The sequence below is a fragment of the Acipenser ruthenus genome, chromosome 5 (assembly GCF_902713425.1).
Source record: "Acipenser ruthenus chromosome 5, fAciRut3.2 maternal haplotype, whole genome shotgun sequence".
NCBI lineage: Eukaryota > Metazoa > Chordata > Actinopteri > Acipenseriformes > Acipenseridae > Acipenser > Acipenser ruthenus.
The window spans coordinates 27,216,398-27,240,750 of record NC_081193.1 but is presented as its reverse complement, the minus strand read 5'-3'; the positions used below and the strand labels follow the sequence as shown (position 1 = coordinate 27,240,750).

Below are 24,353 nucleotides of genomic sequence, written 5' to 3'. Positions count from 1 at the left end.
TAATTGCATAAAATACTCCTTTAAGATGCACCTCACATAATAAACCATATAAGCTACCAGTATTGCTAAATGACCTAAATAACTGTGTTCTTTTGTTCTAACCATGTAATCATTATTTAAACAACTTGGAAAAAATGTAAATCCTTGAAAATCTTGTACAAGCATAGCTTTCATAAACCTTTATTCTGTCTTTAGAATTTGGAATGATGGGAGAGCATACAATAAAAAGTCAGCGGCCACGATCAGTTCATGAGAAAAGGGTCCCTCAGGAGCAAGCTGATGCTGCTAAATTTATGGCACAAACTGGTAATACATTAGTTATATTTTCTTTCTTTTTTTATTTACTGAAATGAATTTCAGCTTAGCCACTGCATGTCTTCTAATCGCAATGCACTCTTAGTGTGAGCTGTTTTTTGACATCCCCAGTTACACACAGAAGCCGACACATTTTAAAACCCATTTAAAAATCTTTTGTTAAACAGATAAACAAACTTCAGGTTCACCTCAGAATGCCATTTAAATAAGCAATTGAATTGGGTTTTCTGGTTGTTTTCTGTTTAATTAAGGACAAAGCATTAATATCTTTAACACTGGGACAGAGATGTTATGTTTTGGCTGCTTCCAAACTTAAAACGTTTCGCTAAAAGCTAGAGCTTTATTGAAACTGGAAGAATGTTACATTTGATTGGTAATAACATTTAAATAGAGCAACAATTCTGCCAGAAATCATGAGGTAAAACTATTAACAAAACTAAATAAAGTAGAAAAAGGTGACACAATGAAGACATTGAAAAATATTTATTTTTGAATGTCTTAATTTCTGAGGTTTTCCTACAGTTTTACCTCTGCATTTATGATTGAATGTTTAAAATTATGGATTGCCAAAAATCTTGATAAATGTTTCAGATTGGGTAATTATTGCATGTTATTCTTTTAATTGTTTCTTTAACAAAGTTAGAATTTAAAATAGGTTAAGAAATATACAGGCTGCAAAACTGTGTTGTCATTTTTTGGCACAACTTACAAGTCATTAATGAATTAAAGATGTATTGTATAAATGTGGTCATACTGTAATTATATCTAAGCATAGGTGTGCTCATCAAAGCTTATGTATTTTACATATAACACTTGTTTATTTGATGTTGTGCAAGTTCCATTGAATTGAGCTTTGAGCTGCTATTTGCCTTTTTTAATCATCCATTACTTGCCTTTTATTTTTATTTATTTTTTTATGACTACTAATTTACTGTTTTCCTGCAGGTTCATGTAATACATTGTACCACACTTTATGGGCAGTTTGGTTTTATATTGAATCATTTCACCCTCCAGTCTTTTATATCAGCAACATCTTCATTTTTAATGTATTTTAAATATAAGATTTCAATTAATGTGAGTGTATTCAGAGCACAGATAATATACATGTAGTTTAATTTGTGGTTGCTGCACTGAACCATACATGCTAGTGTATGAATGCATGCAAAATCCACGTCAAAAGATGTCATTGTAATATTGAAAGAAAATGTACAGTCTTTGGTGACTGCTTAAGTGCACTTCACACAGGAAATGGGTGCCTGTGTATAAATTAAAAATAATGATCACCTGAAGTCACTAAATATGTTTGTTTATTAATTTTCTCCTTTACTGTTTATCCCCAGGAAACACTGTTATATAGTTAACAGGTTAAACAGAGAGTGAGAGAGAGTGAGAGAGAGAGTGAGAGAGAGAGAAAGAGAGAGAGAAAGAAAGTGGTCAAATAAAATTACTAGAGATGTAATGTGCATCACAATACATATAATTTGATTTTAAACAACAATGGCAGTTAATATGATAGCTTCTATTAAGAATTATTACTTGGGTTTATAAGTGTTTTTACTTTTCTTCAAGAAGCTAAAAATAATACTTCAGATTATCATGGATAGATGGTTTAAGAAAGACATTTATTACTGCCAGGTATTGCTGTATTTTCTCAGACTGGTGTTCTATACATTCTCATTCTGCTGAAATATATGATCTTTTCATCAGGACCAAAACCTTCACCGAATAACAAAACCAGCTAAAACTATGACAAAGATAGATGATACTTTTGGCATTTGGAAAGTATAAACTTAATGGATTGGCTTAGCCAGTCTGATTCCCAATGGAGGGTTCAACTCACTGAAGCAGCAGCCTTGTTTAGATAGCTAAAAAAACATTACAAAAATGAATAAATATTTAAATGCATTTTCTGGTAATAGCAATAGGTTTAGTATCCTCTACAGTGGTCAGTCCTGCTTGACCTTGTCTTTGGCTCAGGACACTGCTGCCACAGTCAGATAGTAAGCAGGACTCTCTACTAATGCTAATTTATCTTTTTCAGAGCTTTTTTTTTTCCTAATTTGTATCATAAGTGAATCCCATCCTATGTGTCGGGTAAAACAAAACAAATATTGACCACCCTGCTTATTTATCTGTCTGTTGGGTAGCACAAGTCTAGTTATAGTGGATAATAAATTACTTAAACATAGATTTTTGATTCTGTCATTCAGTGATAACATCATCTGAAATATTGATTTGTGATTAGCTCAGCACTAGACCATTACATTGCATTGCTGTCGGTCAATTATTTTTTTTTCATGTACTGCAGTAGCTTAAATTTCATAAGCTAACATAATAATTTTAATTTATAACACTTCCATGTGGTGCCTGCATGTTGTTTTTTTCTGTGGCATTATTCTTATTATATTTTATGTCAGTAACCTTAAACCGTTGGACAACTATTAAATAAAAAAGCAGACATTGTGCATCGTAAAGCAAACAAATGAGATAAAAACACAAAATTAAGCACAGTGATGTTTAAGGGATGGTCTGTATCCAGTATAGCTATTCTGTCGAATTCTTCACAGTATTGTTTGTAATGTTGTGCATTAATTGATGTCACCCTTCTTCTACACAGGTGACTCTGGCACAGAAGACTGGTCCCAGTGGAGTTCATGTTCAGTTACATGTGGTCAAGGGTCGCAGGTGCGAACCAGAGCTTGTGTATCACCTTACGGGACACACTGCAGCGGCCCTTTAAGAGAATCGAGGGTTTGCAATAACACTGCCCTCTGTCCAGGTAGTGTTAGCAGCAGATTGTTCGCTGTTACCTCATTTTTCACAATGACAAAAAAAAAGAATAAATCCTTTCATGCTTTTTTATTTCTTATTTTGAACTATATGCCTGTTTTGTTGTTTTTTTTTATACAGGGATGTGCAATTCATCAACTTATTGTGATTTTATTTTAATTAAAGCTGCCTTGCTTATGTTTTTAACCCAAATGATCAAAGCTGATTCACAAAGAATCATTACCATTCTAATGGCCTAATCTGAGCTTCATGGCATCACTTGGCCACATCAAATTTTGAATCAGTCAGAATCTCCTGTTTTTCATTTCATGTTCCCAGGTACCTGGAATGCAAAAGTGTATCAAAATAAAGGGCAAGCCACAGCTATAAGGGGTTTGTTTCAACTAGCCTTTCGATTGACAATCTGTGACCCCACTGTTTTAAGCCAAATGTTTATTATGTTTAAGCGTATAGTTAATGATTTATTTAATTTACAAGACATTTAATTATGCATTTACAAATATATAGTATTTTTGTTTACTAAAGAGGATAACTTTCAAGGGAGTTTATTTATATACATTAGCTTCCACAAATAAGAAACAAGTGAGCATTTCTAATAAATCACACCAGGAAGGAAAAATGTAATTGCCTTTACATTTTTAACACATGCAAAATTACATATGGTTAAACAATGTCTAATTCCGATATAATTGTTAAACACATTTATAAAAAGATTACTCTTAAGGCCTTTGGACACTGGATCCGTTCAGTCATTTAGAATCTGTCATCCGAAAAAGTCGTCCGTCAATCCATTGCACACTAGATGCGTTAATATCGTACTTCAGAGTGCTGATGTGCATTAGAGGCTTTGTAGTAAATATACAGTGCATATAGAAAGTCTACACCCCCTTGAACTTTTTTCACATTTTGTTGTGTCAGTGCCTCAGTGTTTCATGCATTTAAATGAGGATTTTTTTCCACTTATCTACACACCATACTCCACACTGTTAAAAAAGTTTTTTTATACAAAACTGAAAGATCATAATTAGATAAGTCTCCACCCCCCTGAGTTAATACTTGGTGGAAGCACCTTTGTGTGCTGATGCGCTAGGGAGGCAATAAGCTGATCCCTCGAGCCAGCATTACACTTCAGCCATCAACACCAGACAGAAGGATATCTACATCATCGTATGGAAGGAAGCGCAAATGGATAGAGACAAATATGATCCACATTAGTTTACTGTAAAGCTATGTCTTAGTTGGTGCTTATCTTGGCGAGAGCCGAGTTCAAATCAGCATGAAGTTTTAACATCTACTCTCATGTAATGGAAATCCACCCCCCCGAGTTAATACTTGGTGGCAGCAATTACAGCTGTGAGTCTGTTGGGATAGGTCTGCACACCTAGATTTGGCAATATTTGACCATACTTCTTTACAAAACTGTTCAAGCTCTGTCAAGTTCCTTGGGGGGCGTTGATGGACAGCAATCTTCAAGTCATGCCACAAATTTTCGATTGGATTTAGGTTGGGGCTCTGACTGGGCCACTCAAGGACATTTACCTTTTTGTTCCTTAGCCACTCCAGGGTAGCTTTGGCTGTGTGCTTTGGGTCGTTGTCATGCTGAAAGGTGAACTTCTGTCCCAGTTTCAGTTTTCTTGTAGAGGGCAGCAGGTTTTCCTCAAGGACTTCTCTGCACTTTGCTCCATTCATTTTCCCTTCTATCCTGACAAGTGCCCCAGTCCCTGCCGATGAGAAACATCCCCATAACATGATGCTGCCACCACCATGCTTCACAGTAGAGCTGGTGTTCTTTGGGTGATGCGCTGTGTTGAGTTTGCACCAAACATAACGCTTTGCATTTAGGCCAAAAAGTTCCATTTTAGTTTCGTCAGACCACAAAACTTTTTGCCACATGGAGTGTTTTTTTGCATACTTCAAACAGGATTTAAGGTGGGCTTTCTTGAGTAATTGCTTCCTTCTTGCCACCCTACCATACAGGCCAGATTTGTGGAGTGCTTGGGATATTGTTGTCACATGCACACTTTGACCAGTCTTGGCCATAAAAGCCTGTAGCTCTTGCAAAGTTGCCATTGGCCTCTTGGTAGCCTCTCGGATCAGTCTTCTTCTTGCTCGGTCATCCAGTTTGGAGGGACGGCCTGATCTAGGCAGGGTCTTGGTGGTGCCATACACTTTGCACTTCTTAATTATTGCCTTGACCGTGCTCCAAGAGATATTCAAGGCCTTTGATATTTTTTTATACCCATCCCCTGATCTCTGCCTTTCAGCAACTTTGTTGACAACTTTGAGTTCTTTTGAAAGCGCCTTAGTGCTCATGGTTGAGTCTTTGCTTTGAAATGCACTACCCAGCAGAGTGAACCTACAGGAACTGCTGAATTTATCCTGAAATCATGTGAATCACTACAATTTAACACAGGTGGAGGCCACTTAACTTGGTGTGTGATTTTGAAGGCGATTGGTTACACCTGAGCTCATTTAAGATTGCTATTACAAGGGGTGTGGACACTTATCCAACCAAGCTATTTCAGTTTTTATTTTTAATTAATTTTCTACAAATTTCTAGAATATTTTTTTCACTTGGAAGTTGTGGGGTAGGATGTGTAGATAAATGAAAAAAAAACTATTTTAATGCATTTTAATCCCAGGCTATAAGGCAACAAAAGGTGAACATTTTGATAGGGGGTGTAGACTTTCTATAGGCACTGTACCTAGTTTCAGTATTTTAATAATAAATAAATAAAATTCTGTTAATTCTTACATAACTTTGAACACAAAAAATGTTAAATGTACTATAAACTTAATGATCAGCAAATGCTGATGAAAAAATTATTATGTTTCTACTAGATTACAATAATGTTGTTATGCAATACATAAAAAAAAAAAAAAAAAAAACATATGATATTACACAACACGGTTGTCATATCATCAGGAACCATATGACCAATATTTAATTTTTCAAACTCTCGCTCCAGTAATAAATATATATCTAAAAGTTGCGAAGCTAGCAATGAGCTACCGAAAATACTTTCCATCACTTTCATGCCCTTCTTTTCTGACTGTTAAGCCCTGACCACTCTTGCCCTGTCACGCTTCTTTCTCTGATATGTGTCTCCAGGTTAGGCCATTGTTTCTTTACTTCCTCGACTACAATTGAAATAAAAAGTATATGCTTGTAATAACCTATACTGCACAAAATCCATGTTTTCATGTTTTATAATACATATCATTCATGCCCAAGTCCATGGCAATGTCTTTCCATATGTATTCTTGTTTTTCAAAGTCTTTGTAATCTTTGTTGGATTTATCATAAAGTAATTTTTGTTTGGCGGCACACACAATTATATTTTATATTTTGTTCAGGGTACTGCAAGAACCCACGTGTCTTCCCAGTTGTTTTTTGGTTTCTCCCATCCCATTTCTCTCCAGCTCCTTCAGTTACCATTGGCCTCTTGGTTGCTTCTCTGACTAATGCCCTCCTTACCTGGTCACTGAGTTTTGGTGGACGGCCTTCTCTAGGCAGAGTCGCGGTTGTGCCATATTCTTTCCATTTTTTAATAATGGATTTAACGGTGCTCCAGGGATGTTCAAAGTTTGGGATATTCTTTTATAATCCAACCCTTATTGGTGCTTCTCCAGAACTTTATCCCGGACTTGTTTTGATAGCTCCTTGGTCTTCATGATGCTGTTTGTTTAGATATGCTCTCTAACAAACTCTGGTGCCTTCCAGAAACAGGTGTATTTAATCTGAGATCATGTGACACTTTAATTGCACACAGGTGGACTAAATTCAACTAATTATGTGACTTCTGAAGGCAATTGGTTGCACCAGAGCTTATTTAGGGGTGTCACAGCAAAGGGGGTGAATAGTTATGCAATCAAGACTTTTCAGTTTTTTATTTGTAAATAATTTTGAAAAATATGTAGACTTTTTTCCCCAATTCGAGATTATGGACTATTTTGTGTAGAGCAGTGACAAAAAATCCTAATTAAATCCATTTTAATTCCAGGTTGTAACACTACAAAATGTGGAAAAGTCCAAGGGGGGCGAATACTTATGCAAAGCACTGTAGGATATCACAATAATGATGTTACAATTTAAACTTACAATTTTGTTTGTTTGACTTTCATACACAATTGAAAATCTGAAATAAAATTACAACTCACTACATCAAATTAACCGAACCCACTTAAGATTGCTCCCTCCTGCATCAGCTTGAATTGCACCCACAGTGTACAGTAAGTGTTGTGCCATTGTAGACAGCCCCCCCCCCCTTTCATTTGAAACACAATTGTATACACTGGAGATCAAAAATATTTCCTGTCATGCATTTTCAGTTGGTCTTGAAATAAGGATTATGTACTGTTACATAACCAACAAAGGCTACAGTACTTCCGTCAGGAAAACCCATGAGAACAATATTCAATAAAGTTTAGACAACAAATACTGCATTATACATATTTTCATTACATCTTTGTCCTTTGGCCTCGCCCTTAGAGGTACCCCTGCACGTAATTTAGTTTGCTGATAGTGGAGAGGCTGACTGTAGGGAAGCCATGGGCATGGGGGCAGGATAGCTGCTCCCCTTAAACGAAGCCAAAAAACAGGTGGAGGCCAGGGAGGAGGTGAACTTTGGCGTACAGTGGAGACTGATATATTGAGGTAATGTATAAAGCCCATTGTAGCTGATCATTTGACGAGTTGTTTATCGAATGACAAATTAGATACTTGACATTTGACTGATGAATGTTCTGGTAATGACAATATGCTTGATATTTACGATTTGAAACTAGCTTAAAAGTGAGTTCCCTGCCTTAACCACACCTTTGCTAAATTTCCCTTGGCATTACACATTAGCCTTGTAATAACAACTACATTTTATTGTTTCATCTCACAATTTGTCAATACACAACACATACATAGAGCAGCTCTGTATTTCTATGTGTAAAACATACATGTGTGACAGTTACGTCCAATAGGCGATACTGCATGGCCTAAAAGCTTCTGCAGGCGCAGTACTCCACTGAGATTTTGAGGTGTCAGAATGATGACGACCTCTTTAAATTATATAAGCAATCTAGGTTGTTTAATTACATTCCCATTAGGTGCAAAAGACTTTCTATCAAATTTGCCACTTGGGGGGTTGCTTTGGGGCAGCATGAAATGCAGTTTGATAGTTTTTTTTTTTTTATTCCTGAAGTAAGAATATTTTTAAAACTAGGGAAGATTTCCTGAGAAGTTACTCACACCCCATACCATATTTTAACTCCATGGTGAAGCTTAGTTGTGGTCTGATCATATAGGGGATTAACTTTCTCATGCATGATTTGTCTTGGCCAACTGCAGTCTTTTATAACATATGTGTTGTCAGAAGAGGCTTTTAATTTCCAGAAGGGATGTGTAAATCCTAGTTGACAAGTGTACAGCTAACGCATTCACTGTCACATTTTTTTGCCAGACTGCATTTACCGCAGCTCATGCCTCCTAGACAGGGAGTTGTGTTATTTCAGTCTTTTTCCATAAGGCCTGGCCTTCTACGTACTGGGCTCATTAAAACTTATTGGTTGAACTTGCTCTCAAACTGAATATCCTTCTTCATGCAGTCACAACATTTCTAATGTTCTAAAAAGCTTTCACCCCATGTTGAGTGAGAAATATTAGTTACCTCTAGTGCCCAATGTGCATATCCCACCTATGTCACAAACCGCTACAGTATAGTAAACGGATCACCTAATTACAGTAAATATCCAGTTTAGAGAATGCAGTACAAGTCAAACTGAAAATGCATAACTAATATAGAAAACAAAAAAACAATTCTTCATGTACTGTAAACTACAAGAGCTATAATTTGAGAATTAAAATGTCTTTTTAATATATATATATATAAAGATTTGACACCAAAATGTGTGGTTATCGCATGACTGCAGATATTTCTGTAGTAGACAGCATAAGGGTATGTTACTAATGTTTTCTTCTAGTTTATATTCACTTTGTACATCACATTCTGTTTTAGTAATCATATCTTGGTCAGAAGTTTAAACTTGTGGTCTCAAAAGGGCTGTCAAACATGTCTTCAGCTGGTAAACCAGGACACCCATTTGCCTCCCCCTGCAACACTGTCCCCAGTGGATGCAAAAAAATAGGATGCTGTGTGGTCCAGTGGTTAAAAAGGAGATCCCCGGTTCAAATCCCACCACAGCCACTTACTCACTGTGTGACCCTGAGCAAGTCACTTAACCTCCTTGTGCTCCGTCTTTCGGGTGAGATGTAGTTGTAAGTGACTCTGCAGCTGATGCATAGTTCACACACCCTAGTCTCTGTAAGTCGCTTTGGATAAAGGCATCTGCTAAATAAACAAATAATAATAATAATAATAATAATAATAATAATAATAATAAATACCACATGTGTTCTATGTGATATTTATTGCTGGTGTATTTCTTATATCTACTGGGGTTAGTGTTCCATGAGGACAGGGCAATTCTTGCAGTCTTTTGTACCAGCTGAACATAGAGAAATGTCAGCAAGATATTATGAATGATACAGAAAATGATAAAGTGATTGTAAACAATAAGAAGCATACATTAGTTAAGATAACTCTGGTATTTCAGTACATCTGTACTTGTATTTCAGTTATTTAAATTTCTAGCTTAAACTAGATTAGTTAACTTTGCTTCTGCAATATTATATGGACTAAAAGCAATTACCTGTAATTAAATGTGTATTTAAACATACAGTATATATCACTGGAAAATGTTTAATTTTATGAGCATAGCTCTACATTAAAAAAATGGATGAAAAGGAAAAAATACATTGTTTCTTCCCATGTTAACACAATGACTGACTGACATTGAAAATGCACAATTCACATGAATTGTTGAGATCATTTTTATTACACAATTTGAAAATCAGTATAGTTGGTCCCCAGCTGAGGTGAAAACCTTTGACTAAATACCACTCTGATTACATGATTATAATTATTATTATCTATTTCTTAGCAGACATTTCAAGAATCACAGTACAAGTAATAATAGAATTAAGAGCAAGATAAATACAATGACTTTGGTTCTAGCAAGTACAAGTATGACAAAATACGATTCAATAACGGAGCAGATAACAGTGTCAGTGATAGTTACATCAGGATATAATTAAATACAAAATACTACAGATTAAATAACACTTGACAGATTACAGTACTCTAAAGTACAGAATTAAATGCAGTAAAATAGGGGGCAGATAAGAGCAAGTAAAGTGCGTTTAAGGAAGAGTGATAAGTGTCCAGAGGGAAAAAAAAGATGAGTTCTACAGGTGCTGTCTGAAGAGGTGAGTCTTGAGGAGGCGCCGGAAGGTGGTCAGGGACTGGGCAGTCCTGACATCTGTAGGAAGGTCATTCCACCACTGCGGGGCGAGGGTGGCAAAGGTGCGGGCTCTGGAGGCAGGGGAGCGTAGAGGAGGTAGAGCCAGTCTTCTAGTGCAGGAGGAGCGGAGAGGTCGAGTGGGGGTGTAGGGAGAGATGAGGGTCTGGAGGTAGCTGGGTGCAGTCTGGTCAAGGCATCTGTAGGCTAGTACAAGAGTCTTGAACTGGATGCGAGCGGTGATCGGGAGCCAGTGGAGTGAGCGGAGCAGTGGCGTTGCGTGGGAGAAGCGAGGCAGAGATAACACCAGGCAAGCAGCGGAGTTCTGGATGAGCTTGAGCGGACGGGTGGCAGACGCAGGGAGGCCAGCCAGGAGGAAGTTGCAGTAGTCTAGGCGGGAGAGTACCAGGGCCTGTACCAGGAGCAGCGTGGCATAGTTGGTGAGGAAGGGTCAAATTCTTCGTATGTTGATCAGGAAGAATCGGCAAGTGCGTGCCAGAGTGGAGATGTGCTGGGAATAAGAGAGGCAGGGGTCCAGGGTGAGTCCGAGGTTTTAGCTGAGGACGAGGGAAAGAGTGTGGTAGATTCCAGAAGAACGGAGATAGAGAGATTAGAGGAGGAGGAGGAGGGAAAGAAAAGGAGGTCAGATTTAGAGAGGTTGAGTTTGAGGTGATGCGAGTGCATCCAGGAGGAGATAGCAGACAGACAGGTAGAGATACGGGAGAGGATGGTGGAGTCAGAGGTGGGGAAGGAGAGGAAAATCTGAGCATCGTCAGCATAGAAATGGTATGAGAAACCATAGGATGCGATGAGGGGGCCCAGGGAGCAGGTGTAGAGAGAGAACAGGAGAGGACCCAAAACTGACCCTTGGGGGACTCCTGTTGAGAGAGGGCGAGGTGTGGAGGTTGCTCCACGCCAGGTTACCTGGTAAGTGCGGTTGGAGAGGTAGGAGGAGAACCAGACCAGAGCAGTGCCAGATTCCCAGGTCAGCGAGAGGGGATAGTAGAATAGAGTGATCGACAGTGTCAAAGGCAGCAGAGAGGTCAAGGAGAATTAGGACAGAGGAGAGAGAGGCAGCTTGGGTAGAGTTTAGTGAGTTGGTGACAGACAATATATATAATATATATATATATATATAGTATGTGCCTCAGGATCTGATAGTGTGTTTCAAAGCCTTACAGCCATAAGTGTCTAAGTGCTCAACAGAATGATATTTTGGATTGTGCTGTATCCCCTTGCATGTGATGAGACATCAGCGGGGTGCCCTTGAAATCATCCCTTAGCAGCCTAATGTAGTAAAACATCAGAAAATCCTCCTTGTCTTTACCTCTGTTGTTTCCCGGTCTTTCTCCTATGATGTGGTGTTTTTGGGTTGCACCAGCTCTTATCTATTATCTTTTTTCCTTTTCCCAGAATTATGCTGGAAATTACGACAATGCAATCAAGAACTCGACATGTTCGCTGTAGCCTTGCTATAAGCCTGGGGTTTTCTGTGTTCTTGGCAAGCCAAGACGCCTGTGTTTGGATAACCATTGTTCTATTTGTAAATGAAATGCATACTTGTAACTGTAACTGCAAAGTCTGCTTATGTCTGTTTGCAGTGCATGGCTCGTGGGAGGAATGGTCACCCTGGAGTTTGTGTTCATTTACATGTGGTAGAGGGCAAAGGACAAGAACAAGGACATGTGTTTCGCCACAGTATGGGGGTAGAGCTTGTGATGGACCAGAAACACAAACAAAATTGTGCAACATAGCCCTGTGTCCAGGTTTGTATTGAGTATACAATTGATAAAACAGAATGTGTCCCATAAACATGTTTTAATCCTTATACGATATTCAGTACACCTGGTATAATTACTGTCGCTATAAGGCTAAAGGCCTGGTCACATGGGTGACTTTTGTCGACGGCAACAAGAGGAACACATTTGTTACCTGCGTGTTGCCTTGCAGTTTGCGGTGGTCACACGAGAGACAAGCATGCAGTCGCCAAGCCGGCAACACACAGGCAACAACTTAATGCAACCCAATCATAATGCAGGTTTTTGTCACAAGACTGCGAAGGAAGACTACTATACAAAATGTCTATATATTTAATATGCCAAACATGATAAATATATTGGTATTCATTATCCTAAATACTGTACTTATAATTATAGGCTTTCAAGAGCAAGAAGGCAGACCTGAGATTTTTTTATCTTTTTTTTCACTTAGTTTACTGTTAAAATGAAAGATGTTATGATTGGGGGTTAATGTAGGAATGACAGGTATACTGCATACACAAATCAATTTAAAATAAAACATATATTTTTTAAATACACTACACATTTATTTTATTATTCATAGCTTAAATATGTTATTGTAATCATGGACATTTAACATTCGCTTATCCACATACACACTGTATTGCATAACTGCATATAATTAATTGGATGAAATGCAAGAATCAGAATATATCCTATACGCTGTCTGTCTGACTTTATGGTCTTCTATACTTATTATCATGTGACACTACTATCAAATATGATTGGCTTGTATTGAAAATGTTGCCCTTGTGTCCCCTGAAAAATAGAAGTGGGAGACACGTTGCCGGAGTGTTGCCGAGGCGACAAGCCAGCAATATCTGTCGTCTCCTTGTTGCCATCGATAAGTCACCCATGTGACCAGACCTCAATGGTTAGCTAGTAAAGATTTTTTTAATGTAATTTGCCGAAGAATACTGAAATAGGAAAAAAGAATACTGAAATAGGAAAAAAAGATATTGTATTCTGCATACCTCATTGGGAAAAATAAATAGTGATGTCAAATTAGACATTGGATTTGACTCAAAGATTGCACTGGCAGCAATAAACTGCAATGTATCTACTATTGTACCCATGTGTATATCTAAAGTAAGTGTGGTTACCTGAGTGAACCACAATATCTCTAGAAAGGTACCGTTGTTCCCATAGTCAGCCACTCAATGTAGTGCATTAATGAACAAGTATCAGGTCTTTCTATTTTAATTACTGGGTTAAATATCACTTGTTTTGAGCATTGCAGTGAAAAATGATGCACTGTTGCATTCCATCTCATTTCATACTATTGTATGTCCTTTTTCCCCCACTTTGTTTGATTTGGGTTCTGACTGATGCCCCAGTTGATGGACAGTGGCAGGAGTGGAGTGCGTGGAGCGAGTGCTCAGTGACATGTTCCAACGGGACCCAGCAGCGCACCAGGCAGTGTTCTGCAGCAGCTCACGGGGGCTCTGAATGCCGCGGACACTGGGCGGAGAGCAGAGAGTGCTATAACCCGGACTGCACTGGTGGGTGTACAGATCCACATATCCGGTGGTATTGTTATTATCATTAGAAAGAGAAGGGTTCTAAGTGCTATCTGTGTAAGCCCAGTTGCAATATTGAGCCTACTCTACATTATGTATAATTAACTTGGGTCTTATTTACAAGAGTACTATTTTAATTGTTTAGGCTTTATAAAGTACTGTAACACTATAAAGGGTCATTCCCTGGCCTTTCACACTTTTTTAAAACTGTTTTGCGACACTGGAGTTAGGGCATTTATGGCCCTTTAACCCACTTGCTTCCTTTCTAATACTCACACTACTTAAGTAATTGACATTCATAATGTCCTATGTGTTGATTACACATAAGTGTTGTGAGTAGACAATCACCCAATTGCAAATTACTTTAATAAGCTGTTTCATCAAACCAGTAAAAAAAATCTTGTAATTTCAGTCTACTAAGGGGTAGGGCTCCCACATTTACGATTTGACCTCAATCAAACTCCTTTTCTTGGTAGCGATGAATGCAGTTTTTTTTTTTTTGTATCCAAGAATAGATAATTACCTCCTGTAAAAAAATGTGCTCGTATTTTTCACATAGGAGTGAATATAACTGCAAGTCCTGTCTAAATAGTACATTTGAAATACACTCATAAAGAATAGAGTTGATTTTATTGTTTAATATATTCACTAATGAGACAAGGGCATTGGATGGATTAATTTCTAATTGCTAATTTCATTGCTCTTCATTAAAGGTGATACAAATGATATGATGTTTTTAAAATGCATTGCAATATATGTTTGAGTACTGGATAAAATGTATAAAAATGATTCCAGTATCCTATTTTACCCCTAGTGAATAAAGGGTAGTGTCTAATAACCAGATCACTAACATGTTAGCATGTGTTTCATTATTTTGTAATGGTTAGTTAGTATGCAGCTCCAAGTCGATCTGTGAAATTGTTTTAAATGTGTTTAAAGACATGTTTTAAAGACAACAGTAATTGTTTAAAGATAGGCTACTATACAGGTTGATTCATCACCTGCACAACTGGAGGGTACATGGTAAATAAACAAATAATAATGGATGATGATATGCAAAGGAAACATGTCTGGGAGAGACTCTGTGGTGCACCGTTTGGCCACCAGAGGGTTGTTCAATAATGTCAGCATTTAAGTGGAACTGAAAACAATGCAAAACAACAAATTATGAATCACCCTGTACTGTATATAACTACCATAAGAAAAACAACAACAAAAAAGTTAATATCTTTTTAAAAGTTTACTATAGTAAAACCATAGCAAAGTGTAATTATTATTAATATTATTATTTATTTATTTATTTATTTATTTATTTATTTATTAGCAGACACCGTTATCCAGGGCGACTTACAATTGTTACAAAATATCACAGTACAAAGTATCAAATTACAAAATATCACATTTCAGAATATCACATTACAGATAATAATAATAATAATAATAATAATAATAATAATAATAATATTCTTAATTATATATAGCACTTTTCATGACAGGTCATCAGAAAACGCTGTACATAAGAACACAAAATAAAAATAAACAATACGAAAAATATCAAAACATTAAATCTAAAAAAAGCCAGTTTAAACAAATAAGTTTTAAGGTGAGATTTAAAAACACCCAAGGATTTAGAGTCCCTAATTTCTTTGGGAAGGGCATTCCACAACCTAGGGGCATAGGAACAGAAGGCCCTATCACCCACAGTTCATAGTCTGGTCGTGAGGACACATAAGAGTCCAACATCAGTGAACCAAAAATTGCATCTAGGGGTATAAATAGACAAAAGGTCAGTTATGTAAGGGGAGACATACCCTTCAAAGCCTTAAAAGTCAATAGCAAGATTTTAAAATCAATGCGAAACTTAACAGGATGCCAATGGAAGATTCCAGAACAGGGGTAATTTGATCACCAGATCGAGACCTAGTCAAAACCCTGGCTGCCAAGTTTTGAACACACTGCAGTTTGTTTAGGGTGTTCTTGGTAACCCCAGCAAGCAGGGCATTACAGCAGTCAAGTCTTGATGAGACAAAGGCAAGGACCAGTTTCTCTGCAGCAGCCATAGAGAGAACAGGGCGTAGCCAGGCGATATTCCTAAGGTGAAAGATAAGAGCAGCTGTAAAGTACAATAAAATCAGTAGCAAAAGATCAAATTCAAATAAGAGCAAAACATAGAGAATACAGTAAATAATTACATGTAAGAGCGGGTTCGACTAGTTAACTTATATTAAAAATATTTGCTTATACGAGTAAAGTCAGATATGAACACGTAGCTAATCTACTATACACTGGACTTGCCTGACCTAAGCACCATGTTACTGGATGCTCAGATGATGCACTATCATTGCACTATTGCACTACTATTATGTTATTGTAGATACAAATTGTCCTGATCCTAAATTGTTATTTCTTATCTCATATTGTATTCTAGTAGTGTTTGCACTTACTGTAAACTTCACTGTATTTAAATATTGTATTGCCCTGTAACACCTGTGAGTTGCCTTAGATAAAGGCATCTGCCAAATAAACTACTACGACTACGACTAGTAATAATAATAATAATAATAATAATAATAATAATAATAATAATAATAATAATAAAAGCATGGTAAAGGATAAGTAATCATTGTGAAGCACACAGAGTCATGGTAAAGCAAATAATAAATAAATAAACCTGGTAAACATTTCAGGGAAGAAGGGGGGTTGTGTCCCTATGGTTTAAATACAGTACATTTGAAGAATAAAAACAAAAGTAATGTAAATAAACCTTTCTGGAAAAGTATACTGCCCAGGAAGTTAAACTTTGTCTGGATTATAGTAGATATCTTTTAGTAGGGGGTACAGTATGATTCTTAGTAGAACGATGGGTATCTATGAATGCAATAAATTACATTCAAACACCACTCTAGCCTCTTTTACTGAAGAATAAGCAAAAGTAATCAGAATCCAATGAATTGACAGGAGTAAGCACAATTCTCATGTTAAGGGCTATTGAAATAATCAGCCTAATTTGAAAGGGATGAAATGGATAAGGACAAGTGAATACATTGTGAATACCCTGGATTCTGTATGTTTACACTTCCAGAGAGTGTGGAAGGTTTTAATACATTGCTGTATTTGATATTCAGTTCATTCAGCTCCTGAAATACACAGGCTTATGTTTTTGTGTTATAACATCATCAATATACATAACAGCATTTTTTTTTCTCCTTTGGGATATATGCACCATCATTTATTTTCATTTGAGCTAATTTCTAATTAAAATAAATGGTCTGGAGGGAAAATGGATTGCTACTATTAACCAATCCATTTGGAGAAGGAATTGAGCACATACATCTATCGGTATATATCTTTTTGTTTATAAATATTGACTTTGCAAAAGGGAGAGTCTTTGAAAAATGCCCATTCCATTTTAGTCCTAAATTGACGTACATTAGCTGCAGCTCACATTAAACCTCACTCAAAATATCTTAAAATTGGTATAGGGACAAGCCGTTTGGATTTAACCAATACATGTTAAAAAAACAAAGCAATATATTGTTTGTATCATATTTTCATAATAAAACTATTAGAGATTCAAGATTAATGTGATCTGCAGGAAACTGACTGGACAAAACATTGCACAGGCAGAGAGTCCCAGGTAAGAATAATCGTGTGTGTGATTGGCAGATGGGGAAGCCACTGATGTATTCATTTATCTTATAAATCTCTTTCATTTCTAGCCAATGGACAGTGGAATCCTTGGGGGCACTGGAGTGGATGTTCGAAGTCGTGCGATGGGGGCTGGCAGAGGCGGATTAGGGTTTGTCAGGGCGTGGCTATTACTGGACAACAGTGTGAAGGAACTGGTGAAGACGTCCGCAAATGCAGTGAGAAGCGTTGCCCAGGTACAAATATAATTGGGCAAGAAATCAGTTATCTTTGAAACGGTACTGCCGAGGAAATCAAAGGCTGATAAAACATTTACAATCAGCTTTGCTCTCCAGTAGCCCATGATCTTTGTGTGGCTTTATTATTATCGTCACCTGGTTTAAAAGCCAGAGGTTCTTTTTGATGCCAGGTGATTATTGGAGCATTTGCAATTATGACAGTGATTGTACTCCTTAGTTATCATCTCCATAGAGGTTTTTACTATTTCATAGATGAGGCTCGCAAAGAGGAATTTTCTTTCAGGCATGTCTTTAGAAAGGTGTTTATTTTTTTTTTACTCAGATGCATCATAAAGTTTACATTACATCTGAAGGTCTATTACAATGTTTATCTGAGGTATTTAGAATTTCTCTATTTTTCTCAGCTTTTAAAGAGTAAGTAGCGGGATTTCAGAAAATACAGCTTTATATGTCCCCACATGTTGCTACAATGTACCTGTCATTTTTTCTTTTCATTGTTAATATCCTGACAACTATTTAGACTTATAACTTTAAAGTCTGTTTCAAAGTTATTTTTAAAATGGCTGCTGTAGTGCACTGGGGTTTGAGATCTGTCCTCTAAATCACTGCAACATAACATAACAACAAGTGCTCTGGCTTTTCTGTTCCGTACCACATCATGGATTCTTATTGCTGCATTACCTGTCTGACAATGTGGGCAATAATCCTTACACTGTCAATGCACTACAGCAGCCATTTTGAAAAGAGCTTTGAAACAGACTTTAAAGTTATAAGTCTAAATAGTTGTCAGGATGTTAACAATGAAAATTACAACTGCTATATTTAAACAGTTATAGCAACACTTGGGGACGTGTAACGCTAGATTTTTCAGAACCCTGCTACTTACTCTTCAAGTGGAGGGGTGATATTGCACAGCACTGTACAAGCAGCAGTACAAGTAAGAACACTGCCCTCTAGTGTGTAAACAATATTATTTTAATGAACTGATTGATACAAGGGGAGCACCATATTGTATTGAATGTGACACTGGCACATTAAACGTGAAAGTGAGATAATATATCTCCGGTTTAAAGTAAAAAAAAACTAAAAACTAAAGAAAACTAAAGAAAATGCAGAACAAAATTACCTTCATCATTGTTATAAAACAAGGTAGCAAGTGGTAAGCAAAGTGTTTTAAAGGCTTGGTTATCACTTTAAATTATACTCCCTGAGAAAGCCCTAGGTAAAAGGCACATTATTGGCACCTGGCATTTCCTCTGGCCTGCTTATAAATCAGTTAATTCATCTTTATATCTGGCATAACATGCGCCTACTGCACATTGTGTAATAATTGTACTACCCAAACTTTTCTCTTATCTTTTATAAAAGAAAACTTAATCAAAATTAAAACAGAAGAACGTCCACCACCTAGTTCCTGGCATTATTGTTGTTATTAATATTATTATTAGTATTATTATTAGTATTCATATTACTATTATTAAATTCAAAGTGGTTTTCTGAAATGTTAACCTTTTTGTCAAATTTTTAAAAATATATTATATATTTTAATGAATCATTATTTTTTTTGATTGACGAATATTAACGCAACTTGTAATACTGACATTGCCTGTGTGGTTAAGTAATTCATTTTAATATTACAGTTAATTTATTCTGATGTAAATAAAATTATAAGTTCAGGTCTCTAGTTGTATCCCAGTTGTTCTCACTGATTTAAAAAAAAATCATTAAGGTCTGTATCATTTAAATTTTTGTACCTGCATTGTTACAGAAATAGGAACCACCAGAGTGAAATGATTGAGAGTCTGAATGGGGTTCAATTGGAGTTGATTGTGTCTGAGCAGAAAATCATTAATAGGCGTATACCACACCCAAGCAGGTTTTCAATTACCCATGAAAACCTTTCAACTGACCTGTGCTGCTTCAGATGTAGATTGCTATCAATACAAGAGTGATACTGCATAAGAAACACTTTTTATAAACATGATTATAAGGACAGAAGGTTTTTCAATTACTATAAAAAAAAATATATATATATATATTTTTAATGTGGATTTTGTTTTAATTACATATACGAATAAGCAATACAATGTATCTGAATGTCACCAATGGCAGCAATGGTAAAAGTATTAGCATTTTTACAGCACCGTACGAGATATGTCCTGAAGACTACGCTTTGGCAATGGTATGGAGAAGAACACCATCGGGTGACCTGGCATTCAATAGGTGCCCACCGAATGCAACAGGTAACTAAATAAATGAGTAATAGCGAATGCATGGTGCCCTGGCAAATTTAGCAGAGTATAGGCTCCTCCTACCTGGCTTAAAATTATGAGACTTGTTTGAGAATAAAAGCAGTTTGCACAAAACTATCTCCTGATTATTAGTCATTCCACTGCACCAGCTGAGTTGTCTTGATGGACCCCAGCAACGTTACAGTATGTAGGGTCACCATAGACAGCCTATGCGGCACTGATTTGACAAGTCTGCAAGGTGTTAAACGGTTCTGGTATGTGACCTGATACACACATATCAGTAGCATCTATGCGCTTTGGAATATGAATTTTAGTGCACGAATAATTTTCTGGTTCTGGTTGGATATATGACCATTCCTCAGTGACTCCTGTCTCTAATTTCTTCAGGGAAGTTGGGAGTAGAAATCTGTGTTCTTCCAAATGAAGCAGATAGTTATCATTTTTTAGACTGTTTCTCTACAAAAACATCAGTAATTTGTGCAGTGATGAAAAAAGAAGTGCCTGCCCAGCATGTGTCTGCTTTCAACCCTCTATCATAGTCTGTCAGATTGTCTGGCTGACTAGCAACCAAGAGATGCAGCTTTTATGTATTACAGAATACTGTAACAATGCCCTTCGCAGCACATTATTATTATTATTATTATTATTATTATTATTATTATTATTATTATTATTATTATTATTATTATAATTATTATTATTTATTTCTTAGCAGTCACCCTTATCTAGGACGACTTACAATTGTTACAAGATTCAAATTAATTTTACATACAATTACCCATTTATACAATTGGGTTTTTACTGGAGCAATCTAGGTAAAGTACCTTGCTCAAGGGTACAGCAGCAGTGTCCCTCACCTGGGACTGAACCAACGACCCTCCGGTCAAGAGTCCAGAGCTCTAACCACTACTCCACACTGCTGCCCATGTAATGGGTTTATAGTTAATGGAATATGTGCATACATGTTACTTGTAGTGAACATTCCCTGTGAACGTCTAACGTGCTGTTTTAAAAGAAGAACATGTTGCATTTTTTTCCTTTAAATACATGATATTTGATACCAAGAGGGTGAAAGAAAACTTTCAGTTGGTATGCCTTATTACTCATTTCAGCTCAGCAATGTCTTTGGGTCAAAGCATGTCACTAGTTAGTTAATGATGGGAAAAGAAGGCATTGAAAGGGCTGAGAACTAAAGTATCAGGATTTGACCCTGAAGACATTGCTGAGGTGAAATGACTTGAGAATGGTACCAGATATCATGAAAATACAAAATGTCACACATGTGACCTAGCAAATGGAAGTGCTCAGCAGAATTACAGAATTATTACATGCAAAATTATGTGCAACCTATTGCTGCCATTATTTTTTTTCTTCCTTTTGGTTATTTGTATGACTGTTTCAGTTATGATACAAATGTGTCAGCAAATATTAACATTTAAAGGCTTTAGGGAAGAGATGGACTTATTGCTTTGGTACTTCATGACGAATATGCATATATAATTATTTTATCATAATTAGCACACTTATTTAGAACCATTTTTTCTGGCTAGTTACTATGCTGATATGTTATATAAAATATAGCAAATACTTCATAATTGCTAGTTAAAAGCCATGATCAAACTAGTTCTGTAACTATCTTTGCACAGGACCAGTAGACAGTAAAATACACTCTCATGAGCAACAGGATAACACTCTACACCACTGTATAAGAAAATGAATATCCTCTCTCTCTTTCCCGTTATCTTTTAACCTGATTTTAATGCACTCCTGTATGCAGTATTGCTGTAGTGCATGACAGGCTTCTCTTTCTCTGTATGATTCACAGGTACCACTAGTAGACGCTGCTCTCTTGATCTTCACGGAGTGGCCTACTGGGAACAGCCAAGCTACGCCAGATGCATAACAGATGAATACAGACACTTACAGCATTCAGTAGGTGCAAAGTCAGCTTCATTGCTTTTGCTCTTGTTTATAGCTTGCCCTAAATTACACCATTTTGTACAGCAAAGATTTACTGTTTCAGATTACAAACTGAATTTAAACTGTTAATAATGCAATTTTCCCTACCTAATTAATTTTTGTTTAAAAAATAAATAAATAAAAATAACATTTATATCTGTATACTAATTCGGATGAACACTGTAAAAAAACAAAAATGGTGTTTAATCATCTTTAGTACTCAGGAGGAATGTGATTATGGCAATCTTTAGTACTCGGGAGGAATGTGATTACGATCTTGTTGCTCAGCTTTTAAAATATGTAATACTGAACTGAATATCATGACCTTTTGATTAGCAACCCCCTTTGGGAGGTAGTCTGCCAGAAGGAACTGTTGTATTGTATTTACATCACATTTGATTATACACAGTAATCGTACAGTATATTTTTTACACATTATACCGTATGCATGTATAGTTTTGGAACCCCAATTGCAAAGCTTTTACATGAAAATATGAACTGTCACCATCTATTAATTGGTATGCTTGTTTCTTGCATTCACTGCTTACAGTATTGTATTTGAGGAGCATGGTGCTGTAAAAGAGGCATCACCGACCAGTTTGACCTTAAACAACTTTGTTCAGATTCAGTCAATCTTTCTCTCGTGTACTAAGACGATGACTAGCTGTTTTACGGAGGATATATATATATATATACATATATATATACAGTGGTTTGCAGAAGTATTCACCCCCTACCAATAATGTCACATTTTGTTTAATTACAAATAATGTATGCAGTTTTTCAAATGAACTTTTTTTTTTATTCAAAGCTGTAGTGGTTAAACTGAACACTGTTTTATATGAGGAGGAGGTTAAATGTCAGCAAAACTTGCAAAGAGAATGTACAAAATGAAATTTACTGGTTGCATAAGTATTCAGCCCTTATCAGTACTTGGTAGAAGCACCTTTTGCAGCAATTACTGCTATGAGTCTTTTTGGATAGGTCTCTACTAGCTTTGCACAGTAGGATGGTGAAATGTTTGTCCATTCTTCACGGGAAAATTGCTCTAGTTCTGTTACGTTTGTTGGGGATCGTCGATGGACTGCAATCTTCAAGTCTCGCCATAAATTTTTGATTGGATTCAAGTCAGGACTTTGACTGGGCCACTCAAGAACATTAATTCTCTTCTTCTTCAACCACTCCAGTGTGGCTTTGGCTTTGTGTTTCGGGTCATTGTCCTGCTGAAATGAGAATTTCCTCCCCAGTTTCAGAGTCTTGGCTGACTCAAACAGGTTTTCCTTAAGGATTCGCCTGTACTTTGCACCATCCATTCTCCCCTCTATCCTGACAAGCTTGCCAGTCCCTGCTGAAGAGAAGCATCCCCATAACATGATGCTGCCACCACCATGCTTGACAGTTGGGATGGTGTTGACTGGGTGATGTGCAGTGTTGGGCTTGCGCCAGACTTAGCGCTTGGAATTTAGACCGAAAAGTTCAATTTTTGTCTCGTCTGACCACAAAACCTTTCTTCCACATGTCTGCAGTATCATCTACATGCTTTTTTGCAAACTCCATACATGCTTTAAGATGAGGCTCTTTGAGTAATTGCTTCTTTCTTGCCACCCATCCATACAGGCCAGCTTTGTGTAGGGACCAGCTTATTGTTGATGTGTGAACACTGACTCCCATCTCAGACACAGAACTTTGCAGATCTCTCAAGGTCATTGTTGGCTTCAGAGTGACATCCCGAACCAGTTTCCTGCTTGCCCAGCTGCTCAGTTTGGGAGGGCGACTTGATGTGGGTAGTGTCTTAATGATGGACTTCACTGTGCTGAGAGGGATCATCAGCGCCTTTCAGATTTTCTTGTACCCGTCTTCTGCTCTGTGCCTCTCTACCACTTTATCTCTGACTTGTTTCGAAAGCTCCTTGGTCATGGTTGCTTTGTTGGATCACTATGTGAGTTGCAGCTTGAAAGTCTTTATATACCTGAGGGAAATTATCTACAAGTTAAACCACTTTGAGTACACACAAGCTGAAACCATTTCAGTAAGTTTGTGACCTTTCAAACAAATAATTTGCACCTGAGGTGATTTAGGGCTGCAGCAGCAGCCCTAAACTTAATTATTTGTATTCTATATGCATTTTAACTTTATCAATGTGGAGTAGTTTGTGTAGATTATACACGTAAAGTCTAATTTGAAAGCGTTATGGAGTACGCTCAGGTGCCAACAAAATGTGAAAACTTTGCAGGGGGATTTATACTTCTGCAAATCACTGTGTGTGTGTATATATATATATATATATATATATATATATATATATATATATATATATATATATATATATATATATACACACACTGCTGTGCAAATGTCTTAGACATGTATTTTTTTACTGTGATGCATTATGAGCATCAAGAATTTACTCAAAGCCTCCACTAGTGTTTTCTACTATTATGACAACCTTGACTTGCATAAAGGAAAAACATTGAGTGAAAT

At 36.8% G+C, this 24,353-nt stretch overlaps 1 protein-coding gene across 3 annotated transcripts in view; it reads left to right on the top strand.

Moving 5' to 3' along the window:
- LOC117402972 (adhesion G protein-coupled receptor B3-like) overlaps nt 1–24,353 on the top strand; it is a 212,880-nt gene that overhangs the window by 84,947 nt on the left and 103,580 nt on the right. For 2 of the 3 annotated variants that reach the window (XM_034004725.3, XM_034004724.3), the window contains exons 3-9: nt 196–306; nt 2,933–3,094; nt 12,057–12,221; nt 13,592–13,756; nt 17,494–17,658; nt 19,803–19,904; nt 21,739–21,845. In XM_034004725.3, coding sequence (XP_033860616.1) covers nt 196–306; nt 2,933–3,094; nt 12,057–12,221; nt 13,592–13,756; nt 17,494–17,658; nt 19,803–19,904; nt 21,739–21,845 — 977 coding nt within the window. The remainder of the gene's footprint in view (nt 1–195; nt 307–2,932; nt 3,095–12,056; nt 12,222–13,591; nt 13,757–17,493; nt 17,659–19,802; nt 19,905–21,738; nt 21,846–24,353) is intronic. The other variant, XM_034004726.3, reaches the window with a different exon arrangement.